The 14721-nt window shown below is 55.0% G+C and overlaps 2 protein-coding genes across 9 annotated transcripts in view; one reads left to right on the top strand and one right to left on the bottom strand.

Annotated features, from left to right (window-relative positions):
- The window catches only part of NINJ2 (ninjurin 2), a 93432-nt gene extending 84996 nt beyond the window's left edge, over positions 1 to 8436 (top strand). For all 3 annotated transcript variants that reach the window (XM_054442619.2, XM_054442622.2, XM_054442621.2), the window contains exons 2-4: positions 6568 to 6799; positions 7344 to 7528; positions 8065 to 8436. In XM_054442619.2, the coding sequence (XP_054298594.1) occupies positions 6568 to 6799; positions 7344 to 7510 (399 nt within the window). In that variant the 3' untranslated portion in view covers positions 7511 to 7528; positions 8065 to 8436. The remainder of the gene's footprint in view (positions 1 to 6567; positions 6800 to 7343; positions 7529 to 8064) is intronic.
- An 802-nt stretch (positions 8437 to 9238) lies between these two features.
- The window catches only part of B4GALNT3 (beta-1,4-N-acetyl-galactosaminyltransferase 3), a 104164-nt gene continuing 98681 nt past the window's right edge, over positions 9239 to 14721 (bottom strand). For 2 of the 6 annotated variants that reach the window (XM_054442618.1, XM_054442616.1), the window contains exons 17-20: positions 14638 to 14710; positions 14074 to 14227; positions 13314 to 13440; positions 9239 to 11407 (exon numbers count right to left, since the gene is read on the bottom strand). In XM_054442618.1, coding sequence (XP_054298593.1) covers positions 11299 to 11407; positions 13314 to 13440; positions 14074 to 14227; positions 14638 to 14710 — 463 coding nt within the window. In that variant the 3' untranslated portion in view covers positions 9239 to 11298. Of the gene's footprint in view, positions 11408 to 13313; positions 13441 to 14073; positions 14261 to 14637; positions 14711 to 14721 lie in introns of those variants that run through there. The other 4 variants (XM_054442614.1, XM_054442615.1, XM_063672255.1 and 1 more) reach the window with 3 other exon arrangements.

The following is a 14721-nucleotide window of genomic DNA, read 5'->3' as shown; positions in this document are numbered from 1 at the left end:
CCTGGGCAACAAAAGTGAAACTCCATCTCAAAAAAAAAAAAAAAAAAAAAATACAGGCTCTGGCACATAGAGGATTGGGATTAAAAACTCTGCTGTGTGATCTTGGGCAAGTTACTTAGTCTCTCTGAGCCTCCATTTTCTCAACTGTGATGATGATGCCCTCACCTACTTCGCAGAACTGTTGTGAGGACTACGTAAGGTGATTCATGTCCTGTGTTTAACCCTGTGCCAGGCACAAGGTATGTCCTCTGTAAGTGGGAACCACCATCGTTCCAGTGCGCTGAGAACCCACTATGTGTGCACGCAGTGGGACAGGCCCAGGCATCCTTCCCAACTGAATTCTGACAAGGGACTGACACCGAATTAAAAGTTCACCTAAGCCCCTTCCTTTGAACGAATCACTCTTCCCAGGCTGGGACCCACCCTTTCCCTTTGTGAGAAATCAGCTTTCCAAAAGCCTAGGTTGCCACTGTCCCCTTCTCAAGGGAGGCCTGGCTTTCCTGGGCAGTCGGTCATTTTGAGGCCACCAGAAGGGTGACAGGCCCCTGTTCCTCTGGGCCTGTCTAGTGTGTAGCCCTGACTGTGAGCTGGCACACAGGAAGCTCCCTCCCGTGCAGATCTTCTCAGGGCTGGCAGGAATGACTCATGGGAGGGTCACCCATGCCCTGCAGTGGGCTCTCAGCGATGTCCTCAGCCCCCGGGATTCTCCACTCAGAGCCGGCTTTCCCATCCCTCGATCACTCCGTGCTAGGACGGACCCAAGGAAGCCTGTGTTCCAGTCCCTTCAATCTCGCAGATAAGAAAAGGTATCCAGTGCTCCGGGCCTGGCTTGCTCACTCATTAAAGCAGGGTTGGAATGTGGTCAAGGTGCCTTTGGTGACGCCCTCCAGGCTGCTACAACTCCCCTCACCAGGCCTACACCTCCCCATGGGACACACACTGCCTGCCACAGGCCCCAGGGCCTAAACACACTGATCTGCGGGCTCCATGGCTTTTTGGTAGGGCAGTTACTTACCACTCTGGGGTTTACCCAACCTCCACGGCCCTCTGGAGAACAGCCCTGTAATCTTGTTTCCAAGAAACAGCAGAATGATCTGTTGGAGCTTATGGTCCCCACTGACCATAAAGTCGATAAACAATGAAAAACGTTTACTTTTCTGTTAAAAAAGGCATTCCTTTCCTATCCAACCTAAGTTCTGCAAATAAACAAAAATACAGGCCCACAAGGATTAAGGGATAAAGGGCTGTCTGGCAGAACAATGAAGCAATCCTTGACTTCAAGGGATGGAATCGCACCAGCCTTAGGAGCTGGGACTTGGCAAGAGGCCTAGGTGACAGGGAAGTCTGAGCTGGAAGGAGAGAGGGTGCGGAAGAGGGAGGGTAACGACTGTGCCAGGCAGGCCCGGGAATGGGGCAAACCGCTGGGTCTGTGGTGTCCCCCACCTCCCTGCCTCATCCCAATCACCAAACCCACGTCCTCTTGTTGCCCAGATGCCCAGGGGCGTCCAGATCAAACTCTGGATCTACTCCCACCTTCCCACATTCGCCGCACTCCAGCTTCATGCTGCCCCAGACTCCCCAGGTGTCACTGGTCCAGGTGTCCAGGTGTCCAGGTGTCATTGGTTGGCCAGATTTTGATGGGCAGCCTTTCCCACAGGCAACCGCGCCTTGAAAAGAGACTCTGGGAGCCCAAAGCAAGGAGTCTTGGGTCAGTGTCCCGCCGCCGCTGAGTGGCAGGGGAGGGGCAAGTGGGGTGGGGCAGATGAGACCTGAGGAAGATGCCCACTGAGAGAGGGACCTCAGCCTGGGAAAATGGGATTCTGTCCTTCCTTCTGTGAAGGAGCAAAGTGTCGTTCTGCTGTCCAGGGCCTCTGCCCTCCAGAGATGGGATTTTCCTCCAGTTTTATAGATGTGGAAACTGACCACAAAGTGCCAAGCCCAGAGGCAGAGCTGGGCTCAGAGACCAGGCGTCCTAGCCCACCGGTCCCCTGCTCCTCCAGGAGCAGCACAGAAGGGGAGGGGAGTGGCAGAGCCCTGTGCGCTTGTGGTGGTGGAGGTCGCCAGCCCACCCGGACCAGCTCTGCAGGGAGGGCCAGGGCCGGGGCCAGGGCCAGGGGAGGGCGGCCAGCGAGAGCCAGCGGTGAAGAGTCCGGTGAAACAGGAATGACTCACGCTGGGTGGCTCTGCTCCTCGGTCCAGCCCACATTCCCGGTCTCTGTTCCCGACCCGCCTGGGCCTGGCCTTAAAGGGCCAGCTCCTCTGAGCAGGATGGGGGCCACCCTGCTGCGCTCCCCACTCCTCTATCATCCTGACCCCTGTGGAGTTGCTCCCAGTCCCTGGGCTGTGGGCGAAAAGGATGACCCCCTGCAGGATTTAGGGCTTTATCTGATCCACTCCTCCCACTAGAAGGGAGGGCCCTCAGGTCATTCCATCCATCCCTCTGCCTCTGAGCAGGGCTGCACCTAAACTGGCCCACAAGGATTAGAAACACCCGCTCCCTGCTTTTAAAGATGCTGCCATGAGAGGACTCCTTTCCAGGCACCTTCACCCAGGGCCTCACTGCCGGCCCTTCGGTCCGCCGTCCCCGAGGCTGCAGGTTGTGCTGGAGGCCCCTCCCTTCTCGGTCTCCCCACCCCACACTGGCTCGTTTCAGCTTCGGTTGATTCTTGAACTCTGGCTTGACACACGCGTTTGGTGGGTTTTAGTTCGGCCCATCCAGACTTGCGGGCGAGGCTCCCGTCCTGGGCCTCGGAGAGGTCCAGGTTTCCCATTAATCTCGTCCCGCGCGTGGGTGCCTCGGGGTGGAAACACCACCCGGCAGCCGTGGTGCCCAAGTCACTTCTCTGGACCCTGCTTGCCACCGTGTGGACACTCTGGAAAACTGGCGCCTGCGGAGCAGGAGGGGACACCCTGATCCCGCCCAGCACCCGCAGTGAAAGGCAGTCCTGAGTAGGCCCAGCTTAGAGAGGAAAGGATGAGGCGCACCCCGTAAGCACACTGCGAGCCTCACATCCCCTGCGAAACAATGGCTCTTAGATTAATTTAACAACAAAAGCCAACCAGCTCTGTTAAAACTTACAAATAGCAATACTTTCCATAGAGGTTGGGAGGACCTCTGTGCTGCCCGAGTACTCACCCCTGCCACCCCCTGCCACCCCTTCCCCCACTATTTGGTCGGTGCTCAACACATACCACTAGAGGTTTGGGTCTAAGGTTTTGTCCACTGTTAACAACACATGTGGGGGGAAGGGGATCTGTCTCCCTCTGAGCTAGAACAGGAAAGAGGAGAAAGGGCAAAGCTTGCTGCTACTGGACAAACTGGAGGAAGGGGAAGAGAGAGGAGGGGTGGCACAGCCATGGGGCAGGGAGGCCAGGGGGCACAGTTGAGCCTGGGCAGAGACACTTTGAATTTGGGGGCAGGGGGTGAGACTCTCTTGCCTAATGAGTGCTCTTGGAGACCGAGGACAAACCTTCACCAAATGGGCCAAGACCACAGGTTGAAGCCTTGGGGCTAACATTTACCATGGGCCTTTGTGAAGTGTTGGCCCTGGGATCCCTGGCCCTAACCAACCAGGCCAGCTGGCCCTAGACAAGCCAGCCTTGCTTGAACTGGATTTCCAAAGGCCCTGAATGCTGTGTGTGGCCTCCCAAGTCCATGCAGATCCTCATTCACCCTCTGTCCCTACCTCCTCCAACCTCACTGGCTGCCCCCAGCACCAGCTGAAACCCTGGTCCCAGCAAAATCAAACACGAAGGAAGACGGGAGAGATAGTGAGCACTCCATTCCCTTCGTGCCTACAGCCTTTTTTCTTATTTCTGTGGGCCCTGGGCCCCAGCCTGATTTTGGTGGCTGTCAAAAGGAGTTTGCCAGGGCCTGTTGTGAGCAGCCTGTGGCCCAGTGCTTACCCAGGATCCCAAGGAGGGGCAGCAACTATGCCTTGTTTGGCATTGGGGTCCTCATAGCCCCAAGCACCGCCTGGCATGTACACTCAATCTGTTGAATGAATGCTACCCACTGGTCTCCATTCTACTCTCCCAGAGAAAGTGTTTCAATTGCTCCACTGGCCAAAGTGCACACTCCTGATTACCCTCTGTGAGTCCTGCCCTGACCAGAAGTTGAGGACTCTCAGAATCTCAATAATGAACAACCCAGGTGCAGGGAACTGCCCCGTGTAGAAAGCTGATGGCCTGGAGCGTGGTCAGAGTGAAAGAGCCACTCCTGTATGTTTGATCCTCCAGTGATAGGTCCACAGAGTCAGAGAGGGGCAGCCTGCGGGGCAGAGGCTGCCAGGGTGGATTCCGTCAGAGCAGGCGCTGTTAGCACCCAGGACCCACCCTGTGCCTCTTGAATGTGTCTGTGCATGCGCACCCTCCTGGCAAACAGAGCAAAGGGCCAGGAGCTTGAAAAGAAAGCAAGAAGAGCAGGGTGGAGACATGGGGCTAAGCTTTGAAGGCAAACGTTAGAAGAAGGACTGGGGAAGAGAGGCCCCCTTCTGTTGGCCTAAGGAGAGGATTGGTCCAATCTGTAGCCGGGCATGTGGATTGGAGCTGGGTCTCCAAAGATGAGTGCCCAAGACTATATTTTAGGATAAGAAAATTAAACTTCTATTTATATTGAATTTTATCTAATCCTTTCAAATGTTTCTACTTTTGCATGTTTTACTATATATATATATATATATATATGTCCAATAAAAATATGTATAATTGATAATGGAAGAATGTACATATATTGAGGATGCATAGCCAAAACAGTTTTTAATGCTGAGATTACACTATCAAGAAAGTCTGGAGACCACTGCATTTCAGAGTTTTGTTTTTGTTTTTGTTTTGAGACAAGTCTTACTCTGCCGCCCAGGCTGGAGTGCAATGGTGCGATCTCTGCTCACTGCAACCTCCGCCTCCTGGTTCAAGTGATTCTCCTGCCTCAGCCTCCTGAGTAGCTGGGACTACAGGCGTGCGCCACCACACCCAGCTGATTTTTTTGTATTTTTAGTAGAGACGGGATTTTGCCATGTTGGCCAGGCTAGTCTCAAACTCCTGACCTCAAGCGATCCCCCTGCCTTGGCCTCTCAAAGTGCTGGAATTACGGGCATGAGCCACCACACCCAGACTCATTTCAGGGTATCCTAAGGGCTCATAGAATTCAAAGGTTCTGATAGATAGGCTAAGTCAGTCAGCCTATGTGTAAATCAACTGTACTCTGTGTAAATCCCTGAGGTACAGAGAAGTGAAGTGATTTGCTGGGGTTGCAGGAAGTACAAGGAACATTCCAGACCCTCTGAGACCTGCCCATCCAATCATCCACATATCCATCCATCCATCCACCCATCAATCTCTCCATCCTTCCATCCATCCCTTCATCCATGAAGCTTTATTTTATACTTCAAAACAAAATCAAATGTAAATTATGCTTCAATAAATCCTAGCCAAAAAAATTAAAAACAAATTAGGAGTGTTTAGTATGCATCACTGCGTATATATAGGTATGCATCCATCTATCCATCCATCTGTCCCCACTCAGCAGGTATCTGTCGTGTCATGGTGATCTGCTGGGTCATCTTCCCTACCTCCAGGCTGTAGCATCTTTCAGAGTCCTCCATTCCTTCCTTTCTCACCTTGCTCCACTTCAGTTCCTTTTCACTCTGATCCTAAATCAAGACTATAACTTTTAAATGACTCTCCCTGCTTCTAGCCCTTCCTGGCCCAATCTGTTCCAAGCACCACTGCTAAATCAATCTTCCAAGTACTCTTGAGTGACTGCAGATTGCCCTTGGTCATGGTGCCCAGTCTGAATTTCTTGACCCAACCCAGAGGCCCGTAGCATATGCCCTGTATTGTGATTCTGTCTTTTGGAGTTAGTGGCTTCTGGAGAAGCTTTAGTAAATTATGCTTCAATAAATCCTAGCCAAAAGTAATAATTAAAATGACTTGAGTGTTTAACTAGTATGCATTACTGTGTGTATACATCATGCATGCATGCATGTGTATGCTGACAGCCTGTGTCTGACAGCGTGTGTGCCTGAGCAGGGCAGCAGCTCCAGTGCTCCTGAGGGATGGAAATCCAGCCGATGATCAGTTGCTGAGCTGTGCACCCTACCTTGGGGGCCACGGCATTATGCGAGAGGAGGTGCCTTTCTCTATTTCACCCAAGCCTCCAAGCTCTTTTTATTGTCTTCTCAGGTGCTTTCCTCTCAGAGGAAAAGAACACAGCCCAAAGCTGAGGCCTGGCCCAGTTAAAATAGTGAACAGGATGAGGAAGGTGCATTTTACCAGCAGCAGAGAACCCTCCCGGCTTTCTCCAGCCAGATGTGCGAAGGTGTGAGGCAGGGGGTGACTCTCCAGGAAATATCCACTGCAACAGAATGTCATTTCAGAGTGCAGAGATCCTTACGGGTTTTCTAGTCCAACCCTTAATTTTATCAGGCCATGAAACTAAGGGTATCATTTGCCCTGAGCTTCCCACCTGGTTTGGAAAGAGCTTTAAAACCTCTCTCCTCTCTCCCACCTCCCAACTGCTTCCCTTCCAGAGCCCCCCTTGGTAAGTCTGTGCTTTCTCCCCTACAGCCTGGAAGCTCCGACCCCAGGAGGAGCCAGCCCATCAACCTGAACCATTACGCCACCAAGAAGAGCGTGGCGGAGAGCATGCTGGACGTGGCCCTGTTCATGTCCAACGCCATGCGGCTGAAGGCGGTGCTGGAGCAAGGACCATCCTCTCACTACTACACCACCCTGGTCACCCTCATCAGCCTCTCTCTGCTCCTGCAGGTGGTCATCGGTGTCCTGCTCGTGGTCATTGGTGAGGAGCCCAGCCTGCAGTCAGGCCTTCTGCCTCGGCACCTGCGGCCGGCAGAAAGGCCCCACGTGTTCCCTGGGCCATGCTGCATTGCTGCATGCAGCTTCGCAACCACATGCTGACCTGCAGTGAGCCCTCTGCTAACAGAGGCCCAAAGACCAACTTCCACCCCGCGAGGGCAGGCGCCCTGTCCTATCTCCTGGTATCCCACGGAGCAGACCCTCCGCAGTACCTGCTGAATGACTGCGTCAGCACCTCGCTAACTGCTAACTCACTCGCTCACCGCTTCTTCCATGAGCACTCGTCCCCATGCTTAGAGGACCCAGCTTAAGTTCCCAAATCCTGGTGGGATGAGGCACACTAGGGTGCCCCATGTACTGGTTGGCGAGGGCAGAGGCATCTCAGCCCGATGATGACCACCTCCCTTGATTTCTGCCACATGGGTTTCTGAAGGGCCCCTCTCTCCAAACTCTGGTGGGTGTTGTGGGGGCAGCTCTGTGCTGTGGTCCCGTCTCTGACCCTTTCCCCCCACTTCATTTCCCTGCAGCACGGCTGAACCTGAATGAGGTAGAAAAGCAGTGGCGACTCAACCAGCTCAACAACGCAGCCACCATCTTGGTCTTCTTCACTGTGGTCATCAATGTTTTCATTACAGCCTTCGGGGCACATAAGACAGGGTTCCTGGCTGCCAGGGCCTCAAGGAATCCTCTCTGAATACAGCCTGGGACCCAGGTGAGGGAGGACGGAGGAACCCCAGCTCCAGGGGCTCCCCGCGTGGCCCTTCTCTCTCCTCTGGAGCTTTGGGGCAAGAAACAGATCCCTTTTGCCAAACAAAGGGGGAAGGCCTGTAGCTCCGAGAGCAAGGAGAGGATCTGCAAGAGCCTGGCCTCAGCGAGGCCTGCACAAAGCCCCACTGCTGTGTTAATGGCTCTCTGTTCTCAGGCTCAGGTTTCCCACGGTCTGGGACAGGGTGGAGGCAATGCCATTAGTGGTTGACTCTGCCCCTCCGGCAAGAGGAAAGGTGGAGATGGGGAATTTCTCCCTGCCACTGTCTAGCAGCTCTTGCTACTGACTGTGGTCCATGGGCCAGCAGCATCCACAAACCACCCAGGAACTTGCTGGAAATGCAGAATCTCAGGCTCTGCTCGAGCACATGCTACAGGCACGTGCATGAGTAAGGTGGCCAGGTGCATCCTGGGCCTGCTGAAGGTTGAGGGGCACTGATCTGGCCTGCCCTCCTCATTGCCTCTTCTCTGCTTCCCCAACAGGTTCTGGGCCTGGAAATCCTGCCTCCTTCCTCCGTGATGTGCCAGGCTCGTGGGCACTTTCCACAGCCCAGGAGAGCTCCTGAAAGGACAGTATAGCTGCCCTTGCTCCCTACCCACAGCACCTGAGTTAAAAAGTGATTTTTTTTCTTATTGGTCTAAGGGACTTCCATCTTGGTCTGGAGTGCTGAGCTCAGACGCAGGTACTGCCAGCCATACCTTCCTGGTAGCATCTCCTGGACGTCTGTCTAAGGCCAAGTCTGCCCGGCTTAAGGACTCTGGTTCTGACCCTACCCCACTGCTTCCTTCTGCTCCAGGCCTCAGTTTTCCCTTCCTGTAAAATGGAATCTGTATCTATAAAGGTTTCTTCAAATCCACTCTTGAGTCCACTTATTTGTCTAGTCCTGCAGGCTCAGGCATCCAGGCTGGTCTCCATCTGTGCCTTAGAGAGGGCTCAAGAGAGCAAACTCCAGGCCTGGAGGGTGGGAAGGCTTTTAAATTACTTCTTCCTCTGTGGGTTCTGCTCAGAGCCAATGTTCCTGGCCCAGATGCCTTGGGCTTATCGTCACTTGCCATGGGATCGTCACAATCCCATCAACTGTAGATTAGTCCATTGCAGATGGATGCACATATGCACAATCTTCTCCACGAACCTGCTGTAAGCTATTCTAGCTTTCAGTCTCAGCTTCCCTTAGGCATGTGTTTAAGGACTGCAAACTCATTTTGATCTTTGCCTGGGCCAAATATAACAAGGAAGGTAAATCTGTAAAGCATTAGCAAAGCAATGCCAACTCAAACAGAAATGAATTTTAGAAGGTCTGCCAGTTTAGAAGCAGCCACTCGTTGGCTTCTCTCCACTGCTCACCAAACCATTCTGGCCCTATATCTAGCCTTCTCCACCCAGGGTATCCATAGCTTTTCGCAGCTAAAACCACCAACCTCCATTAATCTGCTGAACAGAAAATGCCTAGTCTACTACACGGTGAGCTGCTCAGACAGGAACAATGTTGTCTTCTTCCTGAGTAAACCAGAGTGCAGAGAAGGCCGTTGCACACGCAGCAGGCACCACACTTGTGGGAAGGGTGGAGGGTGGTGTGGGAGGGTCCTTGGCACACCCACCTGGCCCCTCAGCCCAATCCTTTACATCCGTGAAGAGCAACAGGAAAAGACAAGCACCTTTTTTTTTTTTTCCTAAGAAGTTGCTGTATTTAATGCTTCCCCTCTCACCATCCCACACCCTCCCCTACCCAAGACATTTCTCTAGGGAGTAGGGGCCTTGCCCGGCCCTTCCCCTTAAGGCAGATGGTGTGGAGGTAACATCAAATGCAAGGCACTGGGCCAGGGCGCAGGGGTGTGGGCAGGGCAGGAGGCTGGGCTGGCTCCTAGTCATTGGAAGTGAAGCAGGTGGGCAGTTTGGGCTGGTTCCAGCCTTCCAGTGCAATGTCCGAGGACGAGAGTGGTCCCAGAAAGAAACTGGCAGCCCCACTGGCCAACTGCAGCCCTAGCCTATGCCCCGCAATCCTTCTCCAGGGGCCAGTCGGCCTCAGCAGGGACCAGAAAAAGCCACAGCCCAGGGAGTAGGTACGGCCTTCCTAAGTCACAATCTCAAAAGTCTCTGTCCTTCATGATTCCTTAAAGGGAGGCAGGGATTCTCCCCAACCCCCAGAAGGTTCTCCACGGGCTCCATTCTTCCACGTGCCAAACTCGTGCTCTCGGGGAACGCAGAGCCCACTAGGCAGACCCTGCAGCTCCAGTGCTGTGGTTTGGACCATCACAGCCTGGAGCGGGGGCTCAGTGGCCTGGTCTTCGGGGCCCCGCCGCACCTCCCCCAGCCCTGTGCTCACCTCCCTAAACAGACTCTGGAGTTCAAGATCCAGTGCCCAATGCACCATGGGTGAATTCACAGCAGCGGCGGAGGCAGCAGCAGCAAGAGAAAAACCCCAGCCACAAAAGCACCGGGGGTTATTAGTGCAAGAGAAGTACAAGGTCACCCGGTGACAGAAAGGGTGGCCTCGACTAAAAAGGCCCAGGGCTATTTTCCCTGAAACTGCCCCACTCTTCAGTTCCTCCTGCTCCCACTCCTCTCCCTGCTTCCAGGGGGTATCTCAGGGCAATGTCCTCACCTCCCCAAACCTCTCATCCCGCCCCCTTCTTATCCTGCTCCCTGCTCCAGGGTTTTGCCCCCATACACCCTTTCCTCTTCTTCCACTCAAGGCCAGGCGGCCAGGGCTCTCCCTGCAGAAGGGCAGGTGTGCGGCGGAGCTGGACTGTGAGGCTCACAGCTTCCACTTCCCTTTTCGTCCCTTTCTGTCCAGCCCCCACCCGCTTCTCGTCTAAGGAAATTGACAGATATGTCCACATCCTCTTTACCTCTTCTCCGAGTCCTCTCCGGAGGCCTTACCCACAGGCACGCCGGGAAGGGAAAGGGCTTCTCTCCTCTGCCTTCATCACCCTGCCTGTTCTGCAGGCCTGAATATCCAGTGCCAGGGAGTGGCAAGCCCACTGCCCGCCAGCCCCCCACCTCCCAATGCCCAAGCACCAGAAACAGCCCGTTCTGTGCTTCTGGTCTGAAGTGAGCCATCCAGAGGAAGTTAATGCCCTAATCAGTGGCCAGCTGTTTGGTGGCTACTGGGAGATGTGTGTCTCTGGAAGGCACGAGCCTGGGGTGGAGCAGAGACCTGCCCCACGTGGGACCAGCCCCGCGGCCAGGGACAATGCCCAAGGGACATAGGAGTGGGCGGGAGGCCGGCACGTGGGGACAGTCCCTCAGTGCACAACCTCACCCCCGCCCTGGACAGCAGTTCTGGTTTTCTGTTTTTAAAATCCCCGCCCCCCAATAAAATACATCCACTAGAAGAGTGTCTGGTGGTCAGCGCTTGGTGTGAGGAGCGCTTGGTGGATGTGGACGTGCACCTTCATGGATGAGGATGGCGTCGCTCAGCCAGATCTCTCCTTCCTGACCCGTCCTTCTCAGGAGCTGTTCCCGTTCTCAACTGAGCAAGTGGCCCCTCCTGGCCTCTCTCTCAAAGTCCTCCCTTCTGAAGGCCCAGGAGGCAGAGGCAGGAGCCCCGGAAGCTGCCTCTGTGAGGGGACAGCTCCAGGTGGAGTGGGCCGTCAGCTTCGAGGCCTCTTAGAGACCAGCCGTCACCCCACTCCCCATCCCTGAACAGTAGCAGGGCCCTGGGGAGCCGCTGCTAGTCCAGAGCGGGGAGTGCTGGGCCCGCGGACACCCTCCGGCTACAGCGTCTTCATCTGGCGGCGGCTCCACATCCCTCGCTTGGAGTGGAAGTAATGGAAGAAGTTCCTGAGGGAGAGACGCTCCACTTCCAGGCCCGCTTGGAGGATCCTGAAGGAAGAGGAGCCGGATGAGCCAACAGAAGCACAGGAGGCGGCTGGGGGGCCCCTCCGCATCGACCACAGACCCTCTGCTCGCTCCCCATGGGGCAGGGAAGGCAGGTGCAGTGGAAGGGTGTGGGCTTTGAAGCCAGGCAGCCTGGGTTTGGATCCCAGCTGCATGACTGGGTACGTCACGCCTTCTTTCAGAGCCTGTCTGCTCATCTCTAGGATGATTATCACATACGTGTAATGAGAGGATAATGTGTGATATAGAATTCTATCTATCTAATATTAGAGTAGACATACTATATATACATCAGAGGTGGTGAAGACGAGAAGGATGGATGCCGAGGGCTCAGCACAGCTCCTGGCACACTCTGAGTGCCCCATAACTGGCGCCCAGCCTCCAGGGCACACATCCTAGACGGAGGGAGGCAGGGCTGCTGCACTGGGACACCTGGCGCCCAGGCCCTCCCCATGCCTCTTCTGCACGTACAGCCTGCAGGGTGTTCCTCTCACGGGGAGGCCCGCACTTCTGGCAGGGCCGAGAGTGGCCGAACTGCATCCCTGAGCCTCCGAGGAGGCAGGAGGTTCAGGGCTGTACAGGAGCCGTGCATTGCGGCAAAGGCCCAGCACGGATATCAAGGTGGAGGTGACTGCTGGACCCGGCTTCCCAAAGCAAGGCTTTCAGCTGCCTTGGGGGCTCCTTTGATCTCAGACCCTTTTTATGAGATCCCAGTTATCTAAGTTCCTTTAACTTCCCCCTTTTCACTCAAATTCTCTTAGTGTGTCACCTTCCTTTTCTTCCTTCCCTCAACGGGAAAAAACACCAATAGACCTAGTTTTCAAGCCTCTAACACTTGAGTGAGTGAGATTTGGGGCAAGTTATTAACAAGACTCAGTCTTCTCATGTGGAAAACGGAGATCATGACGCCGACCTCACTGAGGTCTGGGGAGAAATAAACAAGGTAATGTGGATGGCCGGCCACATATAGGGACCCAGTGACTGGTGGATGCATTTTGTCCTGCCTCTCAGGAAGAAGTGAGCATCTTTGGGTTGAGGTTGTGCCCCTGGTGCTCCTGACCTTGCCCTGTCCACCTCCTGCGGACGCTGTTCCAGCGCTTATGCCCTTCTGAAGGGTACCCTCCCCTCTCCTTTGCTCCCTCCCCATAGGCTCAGATCTCAAGGCAGCATCTTCTCTGCCCCTTGTCTTGGCAGCACATTTCTTGAAAGAGGAACCTCGCACAGAACAGCCTCCGCCTCCTCACCACCCATGGCCTGGTGTCCCTGCCCATTCTTGCTCTCCTTGTCCACCTGCCAAGGCAGCAGCTTGTACTGTGTTCCCCTCTGAGGCTTTTCATCTCATTGACCCTTTCCTCCCGCTCCAAACCCCCAGGTCCCTTGGTGTCTCACGACCTGGCACCTCCTGGATGTCCTCTTGCTCTTCAGTGGTCTACACTGTCTCTTCTGCTGGCCCCGTCTTTCCTGACCTCTGCCAGGTCTACTTATCCATTCCCACAACTCTGGGCTCGCCGCTCGGCAGCTGAGGGGAGGCGCACTACCCTTGGGCTGGGGAGGATGCAGTCTCTCCCACAGTGCCCTGCTTGGTGCTGAGAACATTATCATTTATGTCTACACAGCTTGGTGTACCTGGTACACGGTGTACCAGGCATGTTAATTTTCACACCAACCCTGTGACACAGACAGAGGGCGAATCGCACCCCTCTAATAGAGAAACTGAGTCCCAGCGAGGCCGGTGATTTGAGGGCGTCCTCCGAGTCCAGTGCTCTTTACCGCGCATTGGGACTCTGCGGCCGAGGGGGACAGCTAGGCTGCTGCAGCCTGGCTCCCTGCCTAGAGCGCCTGAAGGGATGGAATTCCCAGGCCTCGTGGATGCCCTCCTCTTCCCAGTCACCTGTCCAGCAGCTCCCAGTCTTCCCCGCCCCAGCGGTCTCGGAACTCCTCGGTGTTCATACCCCCAATCCTGTCCAGGTCAGACTTGTAGATGCCAAGCAGCCCGAACCCATTCACCTCCCAGTAGCCTGTGGACAGACAGGAGCTTCGGGTGAGATGAGCCAGAGGCCAGGAGGAGGAAGGACGGAGGCTTCTAGGCTGTATGCCTAGAGCCTCTTCTGAAAGTCAGAGGCTGGGGGTGAGGGAGGCTGAAAACTGTCTTAGCTGAACGAGTACTTTGCCTGTTTTGGAGGAAAGCCCCCTAACTAAGGTTCAGGGCTCAGCAGTGCTACCAGGCTGTGCCCACGAGCTGACGACAGCCCTACAAATGGATCGGACAGCGGCAGCCACTGAAGACACAGCTGTGTGTCAGTTTACGTGTCCATTTCCCTTTCCACAGGCAGGGAGCCTCCTTTCCCATCTCTGAATCCCCACAGGGCAGAGCATCTGGCACACAGCAGTGCTTAGTAAGTGTGTGATGAATGAATCAAGGAGAAGACGGGGCAGGAGGTGTGCACTGCTGCACCTGCTGCTGTGGCTGGCAGCTCAGCCCAGGGGGACCTTGTCTGGTGAGTTTTCCAGGGGAGTGAAGGCCCCAGGAGGGCAGGATGGGGCAGGAGAGGAGGGTGCTGACACTCACAGACATGACTGTTCCCAGCTCCGGAGTTAAGAGCCAAGATCAGAGAAGTCTTTCCTCCCTCCCCAGTCTGAGCAGGGCTCACCCTCAGGCCACTGGGGGGTGGCCCCACAATGCAGCCTCATCACCATGGGGGCAAAGGCCATCTTTCCCTCCACACAGTGCTTCCGAACGGCATCGATGACTCCAGCTGGGAAGTGGATGTGGAGGTCACAGAGGAAGATGATGCTGTGCGGGTCCTGGGGACAGATGTGGGGCAGGGTCAGCAGACCCTGCAGACCAGAGCTAGGAGGTCAGGTCGCCGTCTAGGAGAAGCCTCAGAGTCTTCCCTATTGAAGTGATTCACAGACTCCCACAAAACCAGCTTCTGGGCAGAGTTCCACAGTGCTGAACGGTTCTTAACCATCAGAGTGAATTCTGACTCCTCCCTACTCTTTATGGGCTCCAAGGACCCTGGACAACTGGGCAAATGCTCCACTGTGATTTGCTGGTCCCACCCTAGCACTGGCCTGCAGCACAGCAGAGAGGACCTCCTGTGTCCTCATTCCCGTCCTCCCTGAGGGGCTCACCACCTCATATACCCCAAATGTCTCTCCACCTCTTAACCAGCCTTGAATTCCATCTCGCAAGCCCCATCCAGGCCCTTTACCTTCACGAGGTCTATGCCGGCCTGAAGTCCAGCTGAGCGTTCAAAGTTTCCACTTAGCTTCACGTACTGGTAGCTGCAGGAAGG

The sequence above is a fragment of the Pongo pygmaeus genome, chromosome 10 (genome assembly GCF_028885625.2).
Source record: "Pongo pygmaeus isolate AG05252 chromosome 10, NHGRI_mPonPyg2-v2.0_pri, whole genome shotgun sequence".
NCBI lineage: Eukaryota > Metazoa > Chordata > Mammalia > Primates > Hominidae > Pongo > Pongo pygmaeus.
This window is presented reverse-complemented; position numbering and strand designations above follow the sequence as displayed.